Here is a 22,538-nt window from a genome sequence, read left to right as displayed (position 1 = left end):
AATTCTATACGTCTATTGACCACATTTGACCGTGTCACCCAAACAAACATGGCCGTGCTTTGACAGCGCCAAATTGGCCAAATTGGCCACTTTTTACACACTGTCTGTCCTCCAGTGACCCGCCCGGATCGCCCGCCCACCGCAACCGCGATTGACCACAAGAATCACCAAGCTCCATGGGAATTTTAAATAATGGCCACCATTTTCCAACGTTTACAAGGATTCATTTTCGAAGAAAGAAGCGGACCTTGAAAGAAGGGATAACCTGTTTTGCAACTCTTCCACTGCTTAGTAACTTCAACCATCGAGTAGCAGGGAATGAACGCCGTGCGTTGCCTCTGCTAAGCTGCCTAGGCCGCAAAAAATACAAACAAGCCGAGAAAAGCGTACTTGTAGAAACTATCAAATGATGTTTTCCAAGACTATTAACATCAGTTAAGCTATGGTTGACTGGCAGCTTGCCCCTCGCCTTTCCAGTGATGGCCCCTCAACTCTCAGAATATGCAGAAGGGTGCAGAGTGGAGCATGTTTTCCTTCCACGTGAAATGCTAGAATGAACGGCCGAATGACGCTTCATTATTTATCAAACCTATTTTTCAGATAACCATAGACCGTGAGATCATAGTTTGGACAAAGCAGCCTAGTCAATGGTATTTTAAAAGCAAACGTTGCATCGGGTGTAGGAGTAGATAAATACCTGCTATATCAGCTTCCGCTATAAAAACCGCCCAATACACTCAAATCCCTTCACCGATATTTCCACAATGGATGCCAATCACTCGAAGGCCACTCGGCCGGAAACGGTATTCTTTCCCACGATAGCCAACACCGCAGGGAATGACGGTGTTTCCACCGTATCGCCTGTGGATTGGACCACAGAAGTGGCTACCCCGATCCATCTCCCCAACCCAAGCCAATGACCAACCCTTTGCCACCTTTGAAACCATTTCGGAAGCGAAAGCGAACTTCAGAAGTGCAAACTTGCACTCTTCATCCATTGAACGAAGATCCTTGGGCGGCATATGTCAAAGGCATCGAGAATTTTCCGCGAAAGGGGATTCTCCTGGCCCAGAATAGGGAGGACAAAATGGAGTTGGTCCATATTCAACCGCTCAAAGCGGAACCAGCGTCGATACGGTCTCTGATGAAGATCGTCAACGACCTTTCTTACCGCAGTTTTCCACAACTTCTGCGCCATTGCCAACATGAAGATCACACATTTTTGGTGTGGGAGTCGGTCGAATGCTCTTTGTCCCAAGTCCTAGGATCTAGGTACGCCCTTACCGAAACCGAAATCGCCTCGATTGTATGGCCAGTATGTCTAATGATCCATCCAACCCATCTGACGCGCTTTTGGGAGACACAAGCCCATTCCGAGGCCAATACTGAAGCTCTATAGATCCTTATTGGAATCAGATACCTCCGCAATTGCGATAGAGCGCTTGCCACACTCACCAATGATGAGGTCCTATTTACGGGATCCGGTGGGGTCAGGATCGGTAGGTCAACCCATTGATTGGGCAGTGTGGTCATTGCAGCCTCTAATACCAGCGTCTTGCCAGCTGGTGTGGAACGTAGTTGTCGTATCGATCCCGAAGACATGAATGCAGCTACGCTGAAGCTGACGGCATTGTCGGAGATGGTCAAAATGTTGATGAAAAAGAACGAGGAAATCCATCCTGATTTTTCATGGAGCTCAAAAGCTCGAGATCTGCCACAAAAGTTGAACACGTTTGGACTAGACGAGTTGATGCTGGTGAGTTGGCCTAACCTACGGATGAAGATCCAAGCTGAATAAACAGGACGGCTTTTTTGCCACTTTGAAAGGTGAGGCAGAACTAAAGCTCAGAACATTGTATGCAAGACCTCGCAATACGATATCAACTTTCCGACACGCATTTGAACCGGGACTTTCACATTGCGATATGAGGGGTATATTATAGGAGGGTATCACAAATTGCGTCACCTTACATGCATTCTCAGTGGCGGTACCTCCGGTGTCTATGGAAGTATATGAGTGCCTTATATTCCCCTGTAATTGAAAAGGCATCTGTGCTACCGTCCTGTTAGTACACCTAGAGACAGGATCCACCCTTATGTGCATATTTCCTTTTTGTCGAAGACATGGCTAAGCCTACTGTGCATCGATTACACCAGATCTAGAAATGTCATTCACGTACACATCCTGCCGACTTGATCAAACAAGTTTTAATAGAGATCGCATGGCGCACGTACACACAGGGCTATCTACTCCTTGGGATGGACCACCAAATACGAAATCACCGCAATCACCGAAATCACCGAAGACATCTATCGACCCGCAGATACATGATTCTCCGAATTGCAAATTCAGTGAATCATCGAGTCTTTGAACGCACATTGCGCCCCCTGGTATTACGGGGGGCATGCCTGTCCGAGCGTCATTGCTGCCCCCAAGCACGGCTTGTGTGTTGGGCCCCGTCCTCCGATTCCGGGGGACGGCCGTGCATTCGAAAGATTCTCGTAGTATCTGGTCTCTCCATCAAAAAAGATTGCACTGGAGGTTCTTGTATATTCCGCCCGTGTAGGTGGCTGAAAGAAGGCTTTCCATTACAGACCAAATTAAAAACGTCAGGAAAAGTAGATTGTTCATTTCGTCAAATCTACCACCCAACTCCTGCCATTAGTTAATTCCTTTTTTATTTCGATTCAATCTCCGAAGCCAGTGCCCTCCGCCAGTCGTTGACATTCCCTAAGTTAATACGTTTAATTTACCATCAAATAAAATTTGGTACTTCAACAAACTGGGGAAATTTGGTCAAACTACGGTCTACCCATGCAATTCTAAAGGACCTCCAACAGTTACAAGCCCTCGGCATTTCCATTCAACAAATTATATTTCTCAGCTTCCCATTCATGTTCTTAATAAGAGTGTGAGTATCCATATTGTTGTGTTTTTGTACCTATTAAATGAACATCCAGAAGCGGCGTGCTAAATAGTATCCTCAATAAACTTCAATAAAGAAAGGCTGTCAATAAATAACTTGAGATATCGTGAAAGCGCGGGAAATGGTCTACAATCAACCTGACGATAAGGGCATGTTCTATTTAGATTTATCATTGACGAGACTTCCTATTGGTAAAGATCGTCTAATTCCCCTCTGGTAGGATCTGTGTGTGCTTTTCTCCATCCATACTTTCTGCTTGTAAAGTTTAGTCATAATTTAGTCTGACAGGCATGAACAGGTGAAACATGATGAAGTTTTGTGGGGCTGTTTATTTGATAACACCACTCTGAGCACAAATAAACAGGCATTTTCTGATATAATAGTGCCCAAGTTGAGGGGCTCACATCATTTTGAATGATAAAGTAATGAAGGCGTGTCTCCAAAGGAAGGCTCTGTTTGCCCGAGCCCTACGACCGGTCTCAAGACCTTCCTTCCCATCTGAAAAGCTTTATCGCCTGTCTGGGTTGCAATAAAATACTCAGTGATTTTCTTTTGTCGATGTGGAGGCCGGCTATTGTTCTTCGAGGCCCCGATGCGCATTACAATACAAGCTCGTCCACACCAACGGCTCTGTCCACCCGAAGCTCCATTTCTGCGGCAGTGTAGGAATCACAATTAGTATAGTACCATTCAAATCCATCATTTCTAGGCAGGCACGATTTCGCGCACGAAAACCCCTTACATTGCTGTAATAGTAGTAAAGAGTAGAGGTCATATCTAACAGTGTCAGAAAAGTCTCGGGAAATTGTTTATCCTAAAATTCGGTGTATGTTGTTGTGATATGAGGCTGGTGCAGATCAGGAACAAAGCCTGTTGTCAGTGGTAGTTTACCACTAGAGCTCGTTTTGGACAGGATCCACAGGAGACGCTTGCTAAGAAGCAAGCCCCTGAGTCTGAGTATGTATGTAACAGGGGACGAATGGACTTAGAGGAGGACAGCTGTTTAATGATAATCCATTGCCACGTACGAGACCTTACCGACTCACCGATCGTTAACACCTGTCTATACGAAGAAGAAAGTAGATTCGAAATCGACTTGGAGCTCGTGCTGTATTTATAGCCTCACGTATTCCCTCTGGAATAGGATAATCAATCAAAATGCCTCTATATTACAGCTGATGTCATCAATAAACTCCGAGATATGATTCACACGACCACAATCGTTATGCTTCCGACAACGACTGCAAAGGTTGAACAATGTAGATACATATTATGAATATTGGCTCTTCTCTTTTTCTCTTATCCTAGATCAAATATTTAATTTAAATGCCACATCTTGGATTTAGCCGATCCACAACTATCGTAGCCATACTTCGTGGCTGGCAGGGTTGAATGCGATATAGATGGCCCATGCAGTTGAGAGCGTCAGTCTCGCAAGATAACATCAAACAAACTGACGTATTCCAGCTAGATCGGATAAGCAGATAAAGGGAATTAAAAGAAACATGCGGTCGCGTTCCTTTCACCTTGAAATCGTTTCGAAGCTAGCAGTAAGATAATGCATGGTTTGGTGAAACAAGACGTAACTCTCATCCATCGTTCCGACAAATAAAACACCCGGTTTATTTAGGCTTCTCCAACACGGTTGTTTCAATCGAACTGGTTTTGCTCGAGCGAGAGTGCGTATTTGTGCATTTACCTTTAAACAGGTTACAGCATCCCGACCCCCAAAAAAAGAACACTGGATAATCGAATGAACTACCCACCAAGAACCTTGACCCGTCCATTTATCAAAAATGGGTCCCATAAAGATCATTCTGCCGAACGAGGGCATTGAAATTCTTGAGAAAACCAACATCCAAGGTTTGCACATGCACCTTTGTCAGGTCCTGAACCCCTCTGATAAGTACTGGTTGCTACTCACGTTGAACTTGTGGATAATAGGTCGGGCAACAAGATCCATTTCTTTCTGGGTGGGTGTATTACCCTCAATACTAAGAATACACATCAGACTCGGCATTAGGAACATGGCGCGCCATAGTGGTTGCTTGCTCATCAGAATTTGGCCCGGTCGTTTGGTATAAATAGGCTCTCATGCCCAAGCACGGAATCAACTACCAAGCGACCGACTCTCAGAATGGACGGTCCTCATAACGAGCATGAAACGAAAGTTGAGCATGACGAAGGCAGAGGGAGCGCCTCACCTCGACCCGTCAATGAGCCCACGGTATTCTCAGCGAGAGAGGACCATGGCCAGCAGCTGGTAAGCAACAATTTTGCCCACCTTGCAGCTGTGGACTGACCCTAGGCTAAAGCCACCACATCTACAACTGCCCCAAAACGAGGCACAGGCCTCAGACGCTGAGCCATTCCAGCCGCTCGTCGAGGAGCTGAAGCGACTGAATCCAGATGACCCGCAACTCGCACACCAAGCTGCCTAGATCGTGAGATTTTACCGACGGCTGTATGAATCCTATGTCGCAAAAAAGTCCGAGAGCCTACGTCTTGAGGGCGCGAATGGGGAACTGCGCACAGCAAACATTCAATTGTGCCAAGAACGTGAATATCTGAAAAGTAGATACGCTAAACAAGAACATGAACTGGCCTATTTTAGACTAGCCTTTGATAATCTTGGCACGGGTATTGGTAGGCTCCTAAGGAGCTCAAAGGGCTGCACCTCGGAACCGAGGTGTGAGACACCTACCATAGTGAACGAGGAAGCTCTTTGAAATGTTGTCCCTAAGATTTTGGCTATATAGCATACGAGATGGTGCTAATATCAACGAACGATGGCATATAAGGCAATGTACTGTCAATAACCATCATTGTTCTAGGCGTAAAAACTCAAGTTTTCAAGGCAAAGTTTCGCATTTTGGTGCCCTTGTCATCTCTTCCAGGGTAGGAGAGCCGTTCCTTTCACGCAAGAACGTGCTTCTTGTTCAAGTACTCAACTCCATGGCTGATGATAGATTGCATGACTTCTGAACATGGTTTTACAATAAATCAAATAAGCCAGCCTCGTAGTCAACAAAAAAACAAAACCAACCAGTCCATTTAAAGAGCTCTACCGGTGAACTTTCGCAAGTGGATGGGTATTATACATGTAAAAGTATCCCTCTTCCGCATCATTCGACGTTTCTCTCTCGCCAGCTGCCAGAAAGCGGAAGATGGCCCCCACCCACGAGTGCAGCTAACACAGAGCCAAACAACATGACTATTAGCGCTAGCGCTCTCAAAGACACACACAAAGCGGCTTTTAATCTATGGTATAGTTTTTCGGTATCGAGTGTGGACTTTGTTGGGAATTTTTGATGAATGTCCTTTTTCATGTCTCTCGTGCGAATTGCTGAATTGTTAGAGATTGTCTTTTAGTATTGCTATTGAAGTTCACAAGAAACATACTATAGTGCAGAAGAGGAATACTTTGGCGGCTATATTGATTGCCTGTGACCGTTGACAAGTAGAAGTGCGGAACCTACGAGATAAAGACACCGATGGGCGTAGCTTTATAAGTTACTGCATGAATCGCTTTTGCTCCCACCTCAGCGGTTCTTGAACCAGCTATTGGATTGGTATTATTGGGAATTCCTCGCCAGTTTACTAGTCCCCGAAATCAACTCTCACCGAACGACTTCTGAGCAGTTGAACAACAGTTTGGGGTTTATATATATATCTATCCTCCCTGTGTCATAGAAACGGTGAAGTAAAATATCAGAGGTAGCATTACTCAGCACCGAGCTGCTTGAACAAACCTTGTCCTTTTACCCCTACCTCATTAGGAACTCGTATCATACCCTGCTAAACGCCCTTTGGAATAAATATCATTGTATATTTTTATCTTCTAAATGGTGAGACCAGCTATTTACACACCGTAAATAAACATTTCATCGAGTAGCCTCCGTTCTAACTAGGTTTCATGAAGAAAATAAGCATGACCTGGTTGATCTGATGCTCAATAAAATACTTGTAGGAAATATCACGATGAAGTTGATCACCTTTCAATCTAACGTTAAATATGCCGATCTTTTAACACCCAGTTTTACCTACCCAAGTGTCACCATCGTTCAATTCTCACCATAGTTCAATTCGTCCTTGGCAGCTCAATTTTTAGTTGATATAGCCCGCGGATATCGCCAGATATATATAGCGCGCTATTCTTTGACGAAAACTTTCCCATCATCATTTGCATTATTCCAATAATTTTGCGACAGACATGTACAAGCGTTCTTTGATTGCGTTTTTCTCCCAATCCTTTCGTGGATGCCGATCTTTCGCAACCTCATCAAACACCCCCCTTTGATTTATGCAGTGAATTACCAGATCAACATCTTGTGAGTGCCAACGAGGCAGATATCTATTGTAGTATACTGATTATTGTGTCTTCAGCATTCCGTCACCGACCCTTCTGACCAAATGATGCGTTCTCTACTTCAAGGCTACCGTCCTACTTTCAAGCCCCATAGGCTAGGATGGGAGGCAGAATCACTTCTGCTTCTGACTCCTTCCCAGCAAATGTGTTACTACGATGGTAAATTGTTCGGTGGATATATTGCTCTATTGATGGACCGTATTTTCGCCGACTGTTGCAAACACAAACACAAACCAGCGTTCACTCCTTACCTAAATACGTCGTTCATTCATCCCGTTCCACCTTCAGCGCCAATCCTTCTCCGTGCTTGGCCAGAAAAAGTTGAAGGTCGCAAGGTTTTTCTGAAAGGATCAGTACGAATCCCTGGAAAAGCACCTCATGATTGGGTCGATGCTATTCAGACAGACGCACTCTTCATCAGGCCAAAACCCTGAACATGAAGTGGAACGCGTGGGTCCTTCCTACAGCACGAGTTCTGGCTAGAGAAAACCGTGTTTCATATCATATTTGCCCTTCTGGAAAAAATTAAGTTGTATTGCCATTGTTTCATGATTAGCTAGAACCACATTCTGTTACCTGAGTATTGCATGGCAACTTCAAACTTTTCAATGCATTACAGTGCTACTATATCCCAATAAGTAAATACAGCAAGCACGTGGGTGACTGTCTCTTGCGCGCCGTTTGCAGCGGACGTTCTCAGGCTTGAGCTAGTTGGAAATACAGGTCTCCACCTAACCATTGTCGACCTTCCTGGGCTAATATCAGCTTGAAGGTAGTCGAGAGTTTAGTAGCATCCTATCTGCAACATTCTCGGGCCATCATCCTTGCAGTCATATCGGCCACCAGTGACGTTGACACCCAGGGTATCAGCCAGCGTGCACGACGTTTTGACGAGGATGGTCTCCGAACCGTCGGAATGATTACCAAGCTAAATCTCATCAACGCTGGTACGGAGGCACGCATCACTCGGCTTGCCAACAGCTGCGGCCGCACCAAACTCACACTTGGACTTTTTGTCCTGAAAACCCCCAGCCCGACGGAGCTCAAGGCGGGTATGACCATGGAAGAGCGACGCAGAACGGGACTGGCCTATTTTCCACTGAGCCTTGGAAGAAGCAGGGACTGGATTCTTCACGTGTCGGGGTTGACAAATTGCGATATTTTCGGGAAGAAATCTGGGATAGACTCATCGAGCGTGAGCTTCCCAAAGTTCGTGAAGATATACGTCGTCTTCTCCGGGAGAAAAATGAAGAGCTTGATGAATTTGGAACGGAACGTAAATCTCCAAACCAGATACGCATGTTCCTGACAAAGATTGGCACCAATTACTACAATGTTATCCAAGCCGGCGTTGATGGATCATACGGAGGTCGTGACACGAGCTTCTTTGAAATACGAGAGGGACAATCCTCAGTTCTTCTCCGTGCTACTATCCATATGGAGAATGGAAATTTCTCTGACTACATTAGACAGTATGGTATAAAAGGAAAGATCGTCTCGACGAACCCCTCAGATGACGGTAAAGACAAAGGTGGACAACTTTTTGTGACGAAATAGGGAATGCTTGACTAGATTCCACAGGTATGACTTTCCGCTAGTGAGAGAAATTACTGTGATACTCAACCACTGCAGATTTATGATCAAACGAGGGGCCAAGAGCTACCAGGCAACTACAACCAAGCTCTCCTTGCCGAGCTGTTCCATCTGCAATCATTGCGATGGGCCCAAATTGCTGGAGAACATATCGTGGTGGTCGCGAAGATTGTTTCCCGGTTTGTGAATGCTGCATTGACGTACGCTATCAAAGATGGGAAGGTTCGCGAAAACATTGGTCGCCTAGTCAGCACCACGCTGGAGGCAAATACCGAAGCAGCGGAACACGAACTCGAAAAGATTCTTGGAGATAAAACACGACAGCCAATTACGTACAATCATTATTACACTGACAATATCCAGAATGCAAGAAACGAAGCCTCTAAGGCCTCATTGAAGACTCGGTGCGTGATGCGATCCGAGACGATTGGAACGGCACTCTCCACTTGGATAACACAGAAAGAGCCTGTTTCAAATTGTTGTCATCCCTCAAAAAGCGTGTCATCGTTGACATGAAGGAGCAAGCATGTTCTGAAGCAAAAACCGACTTGACTGCTTATTACAAGGTCTGTTTCATTTAAAACCTAATAGAATATCCTCTGATCATGAAACCAGGTTGCTCGGAAGACGTTCGTTGATAATGCTTGTCGTCAAGTCATTGAGCGACATATTTTTGCCAAGTTAGCCGATGAGTTTAGTCCCATGACATTCAGCTTCTATGTATTCGGAGGAGGAGCTTATTAACTTAGCGGTTGAGTCTACACAGATTGGCCACCTTCGTTCTGAGGCCCGCCGCCTTCAAGTCGCTCTAGAGCAAGGCCTCCGTGGCCTAGCATGATAAAGTGAGTTTGGACTGCTCCGACGTGGTTTTTTACCTACTGGGTTTTCCCACGCTCATTACGCGAATGCGAGAGCAAATGCATATAAATGGCTGCTATTTGCTGCATGCGTTTAATAAAAAAAGCACTGTAACATTATATGCTGAACAAGAGAGACAAGAACTAGACTGCAGAGAGGTAAGATTACTGTAATTTAAACGAGCTCATCGGAGGTACATCGACAATGCAAAGGCCGGCGGAAAGATATCCTAATACGGACTACTACACCTTAGGTGGGACCCGGGAACTAAAGAGAAAGAGACTGGAGGTAAAACTGATTTCGAATATCACTGTACTGTGTACAGTACTAATATTGATTCCGCTTTATGTCTTCTATTCCAAGTGTCACCATGCTTTTTTTCACTCGGACAAAGATATTCCAAAGTCTTCGTGAAACAGAGCGTGTTCCGTCAGGGCTCTGAGGGAGATTCGTCCCCTCCGTAGGATCTACCATAGATTTGTTAGTCGTCCAATTTGGCATTTGTACTCCGCGCGCAGGTATCTCACTTAATTGAGGGAACTCCGATCTGGATGATCCGTGAGAACCGTCTTGCTGCTGCTGCAGGCGCTCTCGGGGATCAGGAGCCCCAAGACTGGTAGGAGGCGAATCGAGATTATCCGAGAACTTTCTTCGCCGTCGGCGTCGTGTTCGGCGGACGGCCACATGGCGAAGCTCTGATAATGTTCGTTTTGAGACGAGCCGTTGCCGCCGGATACCCTTCATCAGCTGATTCTGTTTCCCGCGAAGTGATTCTGGACTTCGGTAGTGACCAAAGGTATCTGAGTACTCATTGGACTTGTCATCCCATGACAAATGCTGGTGCTGCGACAACCAACCCAAAAGATTGACCTCTTCAGCTGAAGACCAGGGGATATAAATCACTTCCGACATGCCGTAGAGTGCGAATATTCGAGCAAATTATTCAAAAGAAGAAGAGGAAAGGAAAGCGCAGCGATTAGAAGAGGGAGGAATAATAGAAGACAGAGGATCCAGAGTTTAATAGGAGTCTAGACGGCTTGGCCGTTGATTCCATAGAGCAAATGGGGATGATAGGACAATGCTCTATCAAGTACGATAGACATAAGCTTGTATCTTTCTTTAATCTCACTATTGCACAACTAATGAACAATATCGTTATGGCTGACTATGAGGGGAGAAGCCCCTACCCGATTTACACAGTGGGGCGCAATGAACAAGGACATGTTTAAAAGCGACCTCGGAGGCAGGTTTTGTTTAAACCGATGAGAACTCCGCTTATGCTTCTCATATCAAAAAGTACCAAAAATTGGGTTGAAATAGATTAAAGTAATATATACTATGACGCGCAGGCGATTAATCGCGATACGAAAAACCCTCACAAATCTGCTAGCTGCGCGTTGAGCCATTACTAATGATATGATCTAAAGTAATGAAACCGTAGAAACCAAAAAGCCAGAATTTACTCAAAAGAACAGCGAAATAAACACTATGGTGAAGAGTCACTCCATTGCTTTGCCAGACACTCGAGAATCTGTTTCCACAATGTTGCTATATTCTAGAGATTATCTGTCCAGCTCGTTCCACCGAAATTCAACACATTATACAAGAAGTCAATGGTACATACTGTAAGACTACATACTCAACTCCCTGATTTATTGGGATAGGTTTGCACCTCGACACATTTTGCGCTTGTTGAACCAAAGAAATTCCCTCAAAAGATTATTCCCTTTTTAAGCCCACCAGCCGTAATATTTGCGTGTGTTTAAGAAGGTGTATCACGGATTGAACGCTCAAACATCCGAGGCTTAACTGTTTTATGAATTTTGAGTCAACCAAATTTTATGATGTCACTGCAGGAATCGGAAAATTTCCATATTATTCCTGTCCACGATTGGAAATAACTGAGCAGTCTTGATTCCGGATGTGACCCTGCTCGGCCCGAGGGCTCATAATGAAACCAAGAAAATAGTGCTCGGCTCTCGCCGAAGCGGTAGCTCTTGCAGGAGTGGTGGCTCTTCAAGAGATCGGTAGCTCTCGCGGGGCGGGACAAGCTCATCCCTGTTGGGGGAGCAAGTGGGTCCTGGTTCATCAAGACCTTGAAACAGCCTTTTTCCCGCGACACCTGCGATACCATTTCCTGTCCACCTAGAGCGAAAGTTTCATGGCTAGATAACAATCATCGCGAAAATGGTGTGGCACGTGAAAAGCTTCGCTGTACGGTTACACTGTGTAGTAGAGATAATGCAGGCAGCCAAAAAAAAGTACTAGTCATGCGGTCCTGTTAGATTGAGGCCTGAGCTTTTCCATTTCTTCGTAAATTGTAAAATCAACATTTGGTTAATAATTCTGGGGGTTTTGGCTAATGGCAAAAGTATCTATATTACTGGATTGTGACCCACATAACTCCACAGCGAAATACAACTACACTAGTTGCTCCATGCAATAAAATTGTGTAATTGAGTTAACCAGCTCTCCGCATTTTCCTATCAAAAATTATATTTTCTGACTTCCCAGCCACTTTCTTGACCAGAGCATCAGCTAGCCCTGCTTTTGTGTTTTTGTTCCTTTGATTTTATCTCTGTATGTTTTGTTAATTTGAATCGTGTCACCCAGCCAGCTTCGGCACTGCTCGAACGGTACACCCCTCCCTTGAGTATTTTACATAATGAAAATACCTGTGCTACTCTGTGTTCTGTTTCCTTGTCTACTACTATTTATTGTATACATAACCGCCGGAGAGCGGTGCCTACTCTTATTATCCAATGCGGTGGTGCAAGGCTCTCGGCTAATTAACTTCATCAGACCAACTTACTTTGCATATCCCGGCTTGAACTAGTCTCATGAATTTGGATACCTTCTGGGATTGTTCAATATCACAGGATGAACGGTTTTGTGGACATTTTCAGAATTTTTATGTATCCAACACAGTTGAATGTCTAGTATTTAGATGCTTCATTCTGTTGCTCGGAACATACCCGCAGCCCTTTCTTACAGCCAGAAATAATCAGTCTTCGAGCGATGCGAAACGAGCCCTCAACATCATTCCCATCGCCACTTTTGTTTGACGTCAAAAACAACAGCAACACATTTCGATTAGCCATATGAGTAGAGCAATAATGGAAAATACAACGGCTAACCAAGCTGAAGTTAATGTTTGGGCCCCAAGGCTAGCATGGGCACCCAATGGGTGTAAGACGCTTTCGATACCACCAGTTATTAGGCCATATATCACTGTCACACCAATGGACGCACCAGTAACAAAAACTGATGCTAGCTTCATCGAAGTCAGTAGATAACGTCAAAGGCTACCAAAGTTGGACCTACAATAGAAGAGGCGATGAGGAATATTTTCCCTTTAGAAAGTATTAACAAGACAACTTGTATAATGATCGTAGCAATAGTGAAGATAAACCCGAGTATGTATGCTAAGATTGTCCATCGTGAGAAATCGTGATAGCCGGCAAGGACTTTATTATCGTTTTTCGGCAACATATCTTTGATCTCCTCGGATGCCGAGCCGAGGATCTCCAGAAGGTCAAACGAAAAGGAAGTACTTGGCTTGGAGCAGTTTGCAAAGGGCCCTGTACTGTTGTCGCCCTGGCAATAGCCCCAGAGCCCGACGGCATAATATGCGGGAAGATGCAACCTAAGATCTTTGGATAGTGTTTCGAGGCGGTCTCTGGCCTGGTCGGCTTTAGTTTGTACCGTAGTGGAGACTTGAGCTACTTCATTTGCAGCAACTTTAGTCGCGCTGTTGGCAGCATCGGAAGCTCCACTCGTGACACTGGACGTGTCCACACCAGCGATGCTAAGTCCTCGGCGTAGGTGGAGACTACTGAGGTCCGGAAAATTGGTCAAGTTTAGCTAACGCCCTGAAATTAGTCGAATGCCAATAAATGACCGATGAAATTACCTTCATGAAATAAAAATCCGAGGGAGAGGATGAAGATGTGCATCCGGCAAACACTATAGCGAGACAAATCAAGCCCGCTATTGAAAGGGCTAAAGGGCAGAACCTCCCCAGAAGTTTCAGTGTGTGCCAGAGCATATTTTATATTATTGACAGAAAGAAATCAATTTGGCTATAAAGTGTGTAACAGAAAGGTTACCGTCTTGCCGGACGAAAGGGGGTTTACAGTCTTTATGGGAACTATCACTTGGAAATGGAATGCATTGTGGTCCTCTATAGAAGGGATCAAACCCCCAAAGCCATCAGTTAAGTAATAAGTTTTATTCTCATCAGCTTCCATATAATAATGAGATGGTACTGGGCTCTCAATTGGGTTACCCATCAGCTATGAGTCCCCTGAAATACAGGTGCAGATATGTCTTAGAACTCTTGTGTGTTCATTTAACTCTTAGTCAAATATTTTATAGTCACTCCTCTCATTGCTGCGATAAATTGAGGCATCCCGTACTCTGAGATACACCAGATCCAGAGAAATGATGGCAAAGCATTTTTAATAATGCGAGTATGTTCAAACTGATGCTGTCCACCTCAAATGTGAGCTTTCGCCTTGGCGAAGGTTTTGCGGCTTCTGTGAAGGTATTGAGGAAGAGTGGACATGTTATAAATATACAACTCCCAAGTAATCCTTTCCGTCTCCCATACTGGCAAGCAAGATTTTCATTCGCAAGAACATCATCATCCAAGGCAAGAAAGAGGGAGACTATGCCGTCTACTTCCACTTCAAACAGAGTACCGATCTCGCGCAAGATACGAAAAAAGCTGGCAAAGCAGCGTGAAATTGAAGTAGAAGAGTGCAAACTTTCCATATACCGCAGAAATTGCTTCCAGGGAGCCGCTATCGTTAGGCTCAGCGACCTTAAGTCTGACACAAACTTCAACCGAGAGACCAACAATCCTCCAAATATCGCTCGCCTGGAGCAACTCTTTAACTACCATGGATTCCTACGTCTAGATGAGAAATACCACATACCCGTCATGATTGATACTTCCGAATGGGGAAAACGAGTGAAATGGCAAGACCCGAAAAGCTTAGCACCAGAAGTGCCGCTGCCAGAATTGGAAGTAGCTCTCGGTTGTCATTTATTTGTACTTGATCACGAGGATGTCATTGCTGCAGCTGAAAAGAGGTTCAAAGAATTGAACGTCGAAGACCCATGGTGCGTGGTCGACGTCTACGTTACTGAAGCTGAAGAAGCCTGTGAGTGAGTTACATATCGGTCATGACCGCTTAGATTATGATGAAGATCGGGAAATTCAGGATTTTGTATATTCTGACTGGTAATCAGGTGACCAACGTGACGAGCTCATTCGCACCCTCCAGGAAAGTTATTCAAACGATCGATTTCCCCCGGACGGTCGAATTTATCGAAAAATCCGCTCTTACCAAGGATATCCTCACAGACAATCATCCAATAAGGCAGCGGAGAATTACTGGTGGGCTGTCTTGGAAAGTTCCCCAGGGAGTAGGAAAGGGGGTCGAAGCAGGAAAGGAGGTTATCTCAAATCATTACTGAAACATAAGTCGTTACGCGAAAGGTTTGATGATCTTCTTCCAGTTGATGGTCTCTGGGATGACATGAGTATTGGCGTATTACACAAGCTGTTGGCGATGAAGTGTGACGAGGTAATATTGTTCAAAGTTATTCCTTTATGCTCATTGGCAAGCTAATAATGGTTAAATTGTAGCCAATCATATGTTATTTGAGGAAAATTAAAGATACTTTCTACAAACTGGCGGGAAATGACAATACTATTTTGGCAGCCGTTGATGGAGGGACAATCAAGAAAATCAAATCGCTGGCGCCAAAGGTTTCCAAGGGAGATCTTAAATTTTTAGAGACGGGAATGGAAAACAAGGATCTGTTTGCTGCTATTGTGGCTCCTCAGGATCGTGATCGGATCTTCCATTATCTGCGAAATATTGACTATCCCATCCCCACCCTAGAGACATTCTTTCAAGACATACTATATCTCGACGTATGTCAAAATGTCATGCGGCAATTATGTATAAACCAGCCGAAGAGGAAGACCAAGCGAAGGAGAAATAGCGAGGAGGAAGACAACCAAGAAGAAGAAGAAGAAGCAGAGGGAAGAGCTCCTACGATTGACGAAAGTTTGAGAAGCCAATATAACAGTATCCCTGAAGGTGGGCTTATTTCAAGCGCATATATCGACGTATTGCTAAAAAGGGACCTTTGCGACTTGTGGCGTTTCAGTTTCCAGTATGCGTTTGAGATGACAACAGTGAAGGAACACCGCCGCCGTGTTCCGCGAAAACACGTTGATGTTGAGCGTGCAATTAGCCTGGGCCTTCACGAGCGCCATAATAGTTTTGACTTAGCGGACCTTCGGCATCACTTCCTCTGGCTGGCTAGTAATCGCGGGTTCGATGTTCCCGCCAACAATGAAAGCCAATTACAACCCGTTGAACCTCCCCGAGCCATGCAAAGTGATTTCCCACCTGACAATGAAGATGTCGGTCTGGAGAGACGAAGCGGAAAGCCATTTACGGACTCAGTAGACGCTGACCGGTTCGCCCTCTCAAGGGAGTCATTGAGAAGTGCTAGCGATTACCAGCGAGTCAGCGCAGCTTTTGTGCGTCGTTCTGTCTTTCATGCTTTCTTTGCATACTTTGATGCTGGAATACCAGACAGTCCGGTTCTATCTCCACGTAATGTTGCAGCCGAGCGGTCCCCAGATGAAATCGACATCCTACTTGCAGATACCGAGGCCGCGTGGGGAACAGAGGCAAGAGACCATGGCATAATCGCAGATGGCGAATTTGCATGGGCGCCATATGCGGGGGTCTCTAGCGTACCCCATATCCCAATGGATGATAGAACCACTTATGCGGAGCCAGCTAGCTGGGATCAGCAGTACAGGATTGGTCCATTCTAGCAGGGAAACCAATGGGGAGCCCAAGTAATGACTACCCCCTTCCGAATGAAGATCGATTCCGGACAGCCGTTCTCCGAGGAGCTTTTATTGCTCAACTTGTCAGCATTGAATCCATTATTTGAAGGGTTAGATGACCACGATCTCCACATATGGCTTTCAGAAGATAAAACCAGAGGACTTTGATACGGACAATATCGCAACAAGCCTAGCTCTCTGCTATCCGCTTCTTACCAAGGAGTAGATCAAACAAGACCACATGAGATGGTTGGATGAGGAAAAATTCTCTTGCGGAACATGCTGCCTTCTTCAGTTCGCTTTTCTCGCATATTATTGCATATTAAATATTACCAGTCGAATTAAAGGCTAATTTGCGGGGACAACCATGGAGCTAATAATCGGGTTGGTGTGAACACCAATGGGTTATATTCGAGATGATTGGCAAATAGGACTTACCTCAAGCACACATCGTTCGTCAGATAGTTTCAATGGAGGATTCATTGCAGTATTCCCCTCCAATTACCTCAAAGTGCAACATGTAGATTGAGTATAACAGCCGAGCTCAACATTTGCCAACGCTCCAGTTCCGAGAAAGCAGGATATAAATGTCCTCTCGGTTATTGATAGTTTACTAACCGTCTCGCACTCGTAGTCAGAAGCCGGTTTTGGAATACAAAGACAGCCACTGCGGCACAATCGGGGTGTGCGAAGGGAGTGTATGAATGGTCCGAGAGGATGAATGCGCCTATCGGAGTACCAATAACCGTAATTTAATTTTGCTTGCACTGGAAACTAGTACCGATCTTAGTCGGCCGAAGCGGTGTCGTCCTAGCTTACCTTCCTATGATGTATGCTAATGGAGCAGGGTAAAAGTCACGGATACTGGGATCTACAACTGGATAGTGATTTATAAAGCAGGCTTTTGGAAGCTACTCAATCCCTTTTGGTCACCTCATAGGAAAAGAGGCCAAATGGCTCCAGAACCAAGTCTCCATAAATGACAAAATAATCATAGCCTCGCCTGCGGCAAGCTGTTGTGGGTTATATTCACCCAGGAGCTTTGGTATACGTGCAGCAAAGTATAACTAGCAGCCAAAATGAATATTGCAACTGGACCGCTTCCCCAAATTGTCAGGGTAATCGAAGATTACCTACATACTGTACAGCTAGTAACTATATTGCCTAGTATTGCATTTGAAGGAATTCTTAGATTTACTTGTTGGAATTTGATACTTAGTACAGTAATATGAACTGGTGCTAGTCAATATCGGTTTCATTCCTCTTCTGTGGCATGGGGTTAGAAGCAAACTTTTATGAAATATTTGACCCGACATATCCCATCCCTCCGTATCGCTTATCCAACCAAACTTTTGGCACCAAGAGAATGAATATCGCAGATTTCGAAAAGATTCTTCAGTATTCTCTTAGCCGTCTGAAATGCATCTATAGAGAACGCCACAAGTAATTCTTGATCTGCCTGGCGACATCTTAAATATTCTTGTTCTTGGCATAGCTGCATGTTGATGATTTGGAGTTGTTGGTATGTCTCGCCAAGTAGTCGACATTCCGTCGATTTTGAGACGTACAACTCCCATAAGGGACGATAAATTTCAATCAGGTGATTCGCCTGGATAAGAAGTTTTGGTGCATTGGAATTGAGGCACTCCATTTTCGAAGAGAGGGGACTAACGCATCCCACTAAAGCTCCAAACATTGCGATCTAGGCGAGACCTGTAAGTTTGAACGCTTCTTTATAACAGATGTCGGGGATTAACACTCACAGATTTCTCTATGTCCAGGCTGTCTCCAGGCTTTGAATATTTATGCAGCCCAAGAGTGATTAGATGCCTTCTTATGCGTACAGCATCCAGCTATCATTATCCTAAGTGAAACTAAAACTCTTCAAGGTATAAATGGACATTTTCGAGATCAGAAAACCTAAATATAGCGGGCTCAGCTTTGTTGCACAATGTGTAAATTTTTAGTTGAGGCATTCCGCTTATGTGAAACTTGATGCCACACCCTGACAGCAAGTTATGTATTTATAATAGAGTATTATTTCATCGTGTGATTATCTCGAAGTGACCCTAAAGCCTTCAGCTTATGGTTCCCAAGCACTGAATTAACTTAACCCTCACCATTGGGTTTCCTTGTACAGTAGATTAGTAGAATGCCCTCCCCTGAAATCATTTTCGGTATGCATAGATGTGTCAATGATTATTCCCCCAAATTATATTGCTCTCGATTGATTTACATGATTAATGCAGGTTGGCAGCAGGTCTAAACGAGGCTCCAAGTTTGTCTAAGAAGTGTCACAGCCTCACGTACATGGATTTATGTATTTATGGTAGCCTGCATATCGCTTCGACAATTGGGTCACATGACGTGATGTATATAGATCTATCTATAGTATAATAGGAGTAGCTGCCTGCTGGCCGCCGTTCCGCTAGGCAGAAGCAGCTACGACTATAAGTAGCTGGATGTTTTCTCTTAGACTGAAAAGAACAATCACACTTGTACCTCAACTCAGGGTTTCAACTTCGACGAGGGGCCGGGGTAAATAATTTACACACACATACTGTAGGTTGGCTAGCTTGAAGCTTTTTCAATTTTCCAAATCACATTTAGTTGCATAAGAAGATTCAGGCTCGGTACAGTACTTGTCAACGAGGGATCTTTGTCAGACTGAGGGGATGCTGAATAACAAAATACAACGTTGCAGTTTGAGGAATCCGTAGTTTTTAACCCCAACTGGGTTGACAATTTCCATCAAAATCATTTGTGCTGAAGTCTCGAGAGTCCTATCCGTCACCACAACTTTACAATCTGTCGAAGGTGCTGGTCATAGTGAATAAAACTAAAGATGTTCCTCAAAGCTCCGTGGTTCCCCATCTTCAGCTCTCTAGTGAATGGATATAGAAATGGAAGACAAGGCTCCATGTGGAGTTTGAGCCTATATTGACGGTAATTTCCGAAAGAGTCAACAAACTTAGTAATATCCATATCCATTCTAATGCCTGCTTTCGACATTCCAGCGAGTGTAGCAGAAAGGCAAAAGAAGTTTCGGAGGTGATAAAGTTCCTGCCCCGAGTTAGCCAGCGCAGATGAAGATGAACAGGGTATCTACCTTCGCGAGTCCCATTAGCTTATCATCAAATTCCCCGGTGGATGCAACATCCTCTACATCATAGTGTAGCTGGTCCCATCGTAAAGCCAGGCATTGGAGGTGGCAATCATTCTCGTGTATACTGTGAAGGCTTATTTTGCGAAACTCAGCAAATGTATCTCGACTTAAGTCCCAAGCCATTTTGGCAGCGCTATTTTCACTCAAGGCCATGAGAAAGTCTGTATCGGTCTGAAAATCCCGGCCCTACGCTATATCGGTACCTGTTCGATAGCGCTTATACCGATTTTTGAGTACAGCCAATCGCCGGAGCACATTTTTATCCGGTTGTGAAAGCATAGCTTTGAGGGGGAGGTAATGACAGAGGCATCCAGGCCCAGATTGCTGTAGGTCTTGCCATTCTTGAAGCACACAAGGGCATGTGTGATCGTGTCATATAGGAAGCGATCGTTTGGTCGAACTTTCTATTGGTCTCGTCAACTCACCGCACTGAAAGCCACAGAAGAGCTTCAACTGGATAACAAACCTCTGCCACGGAATGATACTTCTCTGTCTCTCCCGGGGTTTGGCACAGGAAGGAGAATAAGGAAAAGCCAAGCCTGTGGTGATAAGATTCGAACAGACTAATGGCTGCCGAGGGCATTTCCATCACGTGTTCGACCCAATGTTCAAGGCGGAGATCTTTAAATAAACTCCAATTGTCTCGAAGAAGTTTCATTGACACATTACCTGCATTCTCTTCCTTAGAGAATACCTTCCAGGCCATTCCTTTGTCGTCGTGGCAGCAATCTCCAATTTGGGTCTCAGGAAGGAGAGTCGGATCTGACGCGTAGTGTAGATCCTCGCTATACCCAGACAGCTCACCTCGAAAATCGACTTGTTCCACCGACCACGGAAATAAGAAAGTGGAATGTGTGGGAATGGGGGATAGATAAGTGGGTTCTTCCATCGCGAATATAGAGGTTTGATTTTGCCTAGATTGTGCCCGAAATAACTGCCAATATGTCATTCATAGGAATAAGGAGAAATACGGATTTTATCAGATTGTAAAATGTAGAGAATATACTTGAATAATTATGGCGCTCAGCGTTTTTATAGTTTTGTTATCTTAAGAATCTTCCCAATAGTGGACTCGCAGTTTCTGTTAATTATCTCCTCATGGGTCTTGGTGCCGGATATCTTGGATGAGAGGATTATGTCTGTTGGGATTATATATAATAAACATAATACTAGTGCCATCCTTGTAGAGAAAATTTTGACTCGTGTTGAAAATTTTGATTCTGTTCAAGCGAGATAAGCCCATGTTCAATTCAGTTTGAATTTTATTAAACGTCACCGCATATTGAGTGTCTTTTCTAATCTTTGACTGGTTGGTCTCTAGGCGCATTTCAAAGGTATGTCAAACTATAGATTTGCGTCATGCACGGCAACAGTCTCATAACTGCCAATTAATATGTAGCCCAGGTCTTGAATAGGAAAAATAGCAGAATAAACGAATATCTATCGCCCAGCACCGATGCGAAGCGGTTGGGCGAAGTTAGGGGAAAGACCCATCCACCAGATAAAAGCATTTCGAGTTTCGGTTTTTTTTTGCATATGCAGGAAGAGCTGTCTGATGCAGCCGTAAACATTAGTTCCAACCTCATCCTAAGAATCTGTAGTGTTTCAAGATCGGTGTAGGAGCCAAGCAGGCACCCCCTTTCTGTATTCGAATCCAGGCTCGCAAAAACATAGAGAACATGTGTCAATTGCTACGCTGGATGATCTTGAGTGTCCATGTTGTGCGCGTAGGTATCCTGACAATGCTTTATTAACTTTGGGCCATGTGTTTAAAACCTTTCGCTTGTAAACCGAGCCTATATAATACGCCGCGGGGAGGAAGCCCGCAGAATAAGTGATATATATAAACGTTGTCATAATAAACTCCAGTGCGTAATAGGAAAGTGCAATACAGGCGAAACCAAGTACCGTATGAAAAAGCAAGTTAGGCGCATTGCGAATAATGAATAAAGGGAAAATGATAGAACGAAGAACTTCCTCGATCAAACCCTGGGATATGGTCTTAGCAGACGAAAACGAAGAAAGACTGCAAGGATAGCTCAGCCGTAACTACGCCTAACCGGGAGATAACAATTACTGTCGTCAGATTTGCGACTGCCAGATATCATAAGTCAGGAAACTAAGCCGACGTATCTTTGTGGTGGTTGTCTTCAATGCCTGCAGACACCACCAAAATCTTCATTGCCCCCTTTAAAATAATCGCCCACTAAACCAACTCGAAAAATGCTGAATTCTTGATGGGCTTTTTCTTATGATGGATCAAACTCCCTTGGTTAATAGATATAATGAGCATACTAGCCTGACGTATAAATCCCTACAAGTGGAACCACAGAGTCGCTGGTAAGCACAAACTTTGGCTCTGCCTATAGGGCTATCTCGAGACTTGGAACAAAAATTTATTACTATCTCCGATGGATCGCATTACCAAAAGTCCGGCACCTCTGAGTGATTCTTCGGCAAACTATAAGTTAGCCCAAAGCCTGCATGACTGTAGCAGCCCCCTTGCGTCTCTCGAGTTGAATGACCTAATGCCACCTTTGGTTGACAGTAATGACCATGCTTTATTGCTACACCCATCACTGAAAGAAGAGGGCACCATATACCGTCCCATGAGTCATGTGGGTAAGACACAGCTGCAGTACTTGTCAATTTCGCAATTCAGCGAGGAAGTCCTTTATTTTCTCCACTTAAGCCAAAGCAAAGTGGCGCATTCAGATGATGGAACGTTACAGCAGCAGCATG

The 22,538-nt window shown here is 44.6% G+C and overlaps 5 protein-coding genes across 5 annotated transcripts; 4 read left to right on the top strand and 1 right to left on the bottom strand.

Annotated features, from left to right (window-relative positions):
* Window positions 1–916: 916 nt before the first annotated feature.
* N7471_013515 (uncharacterized protein) lies at window positions 917–1,903 on the top strand (the record flags this gene model as incomplete). The annotated part of the gene is made up of 4 exons (XM_057286234.1): window positions 917–1,315; window positions 1,400–1,499; window positions 1,563–1,756; window positions 1,865–1,903. The coding sequence occupies 4 exons, from the start codon at window positions 917–919 to the stop codon at window positions 1,901–1,903; spliced, it is 732 nt and encodes a 243-aa protein (XP_057129559.1).
* A 3,161-nt stretch (window positions 1,904–5,064) lies between these two features.
* Window positions 5,065–5,368, top strand: N7471_013514 (uncharacterized protein; the record flags this gene model as incomplete). The annotated part of the gene is made up of 2 exons (XM_057286233.1): window positions 5,065–5,190; window positions 5,243–5,368. 2 exons carry the CDS (start codon window positions 5,065–5,067, stop codon window positions 5,366–5,368), a joined length of 252 nt encoding a protein of 83 aa, XP_057129558.1.
* Window positions 5,369–8,212: 2,844 nt separating this feature from the next.
* N7471_013513 (Dynamin) lies at window positions 8,213–9,633 on the top strand (the record flags this gene model as incomplete). The annotated part of the gene is made up of 5 exons (XM_057286232.1): window positions 8,213–8,348; window positions 8,468–8,768; window positions 8,895–9,293; window positions 9,353–9,455; window positions 9,505–9,633. The coding sequence occupies 5 exons, from the start codon at window positions 8,213–8,215 to the stop codon at window positions 9,631–9,633; spliced, it is 1,068 nt and encodes a 355-aa protein (XP_057129557.1).
* A 441-nt stretch (window positions 9,634–10,074) lies between these two features.
* N7471_013512 (uncharacterized protein) lies at window positions 10,075–10,659 on the bottom strand (the record flags this gene model as incomplete). The annotated part of the gene is made up of 2 exons (XM_057286231.1): window positions 10,075–10,214; window positions 10,275–10,659. The coding sequence occupies 2 exons, from the start codon at window positions 10,657–10,659 to the stop codon at window positions 10,075–10,077; spliced, it is 525 nt and encodes a 174-aa protein (XP_057129556.1).
* A 3,760-nt stretch (window positions 10,660–14,419) lies between these two features.
* N7471_013511 (uncharacterized protein) lies at window positions 14,420–14,923 on the top strand (the record flags this gene model as incomplete). The annotated part of the gene is made up of 1 exon (XM_057286230.1): window positions 14,420–14,923. One exon carries the CDS (start codon window positions 14,420–14,422, stop codon window positions 14,921–14,923), a length of 504 nt encoding a protein of 167 aa, XP_057129555.1.
* Between the last annotated feature and the right edge of the window lie 7,615 nt (window positions 14,924–22,538).

The sequence above is a fragment of the Penicillium samsonianum genome (assembly GCF_028829775.1).
Source record: "Penicillium samsonianum strain IBT 33392 chromosome Unknown utg000009l_segment0_segment0, whole genome shotgun sequence".
Taxonomy (NCBI): Eukaryota; Fungi; Ascomycota; class Eurotiomycetes; order Eurotiales; family Aspergillaceae; genus Penicillium; species Penicillium samsonianum.
Note: the sequence above shows the minus strand (reverse complement) of the source record. Positions and strands in the feature narration are given on the sequence as shown.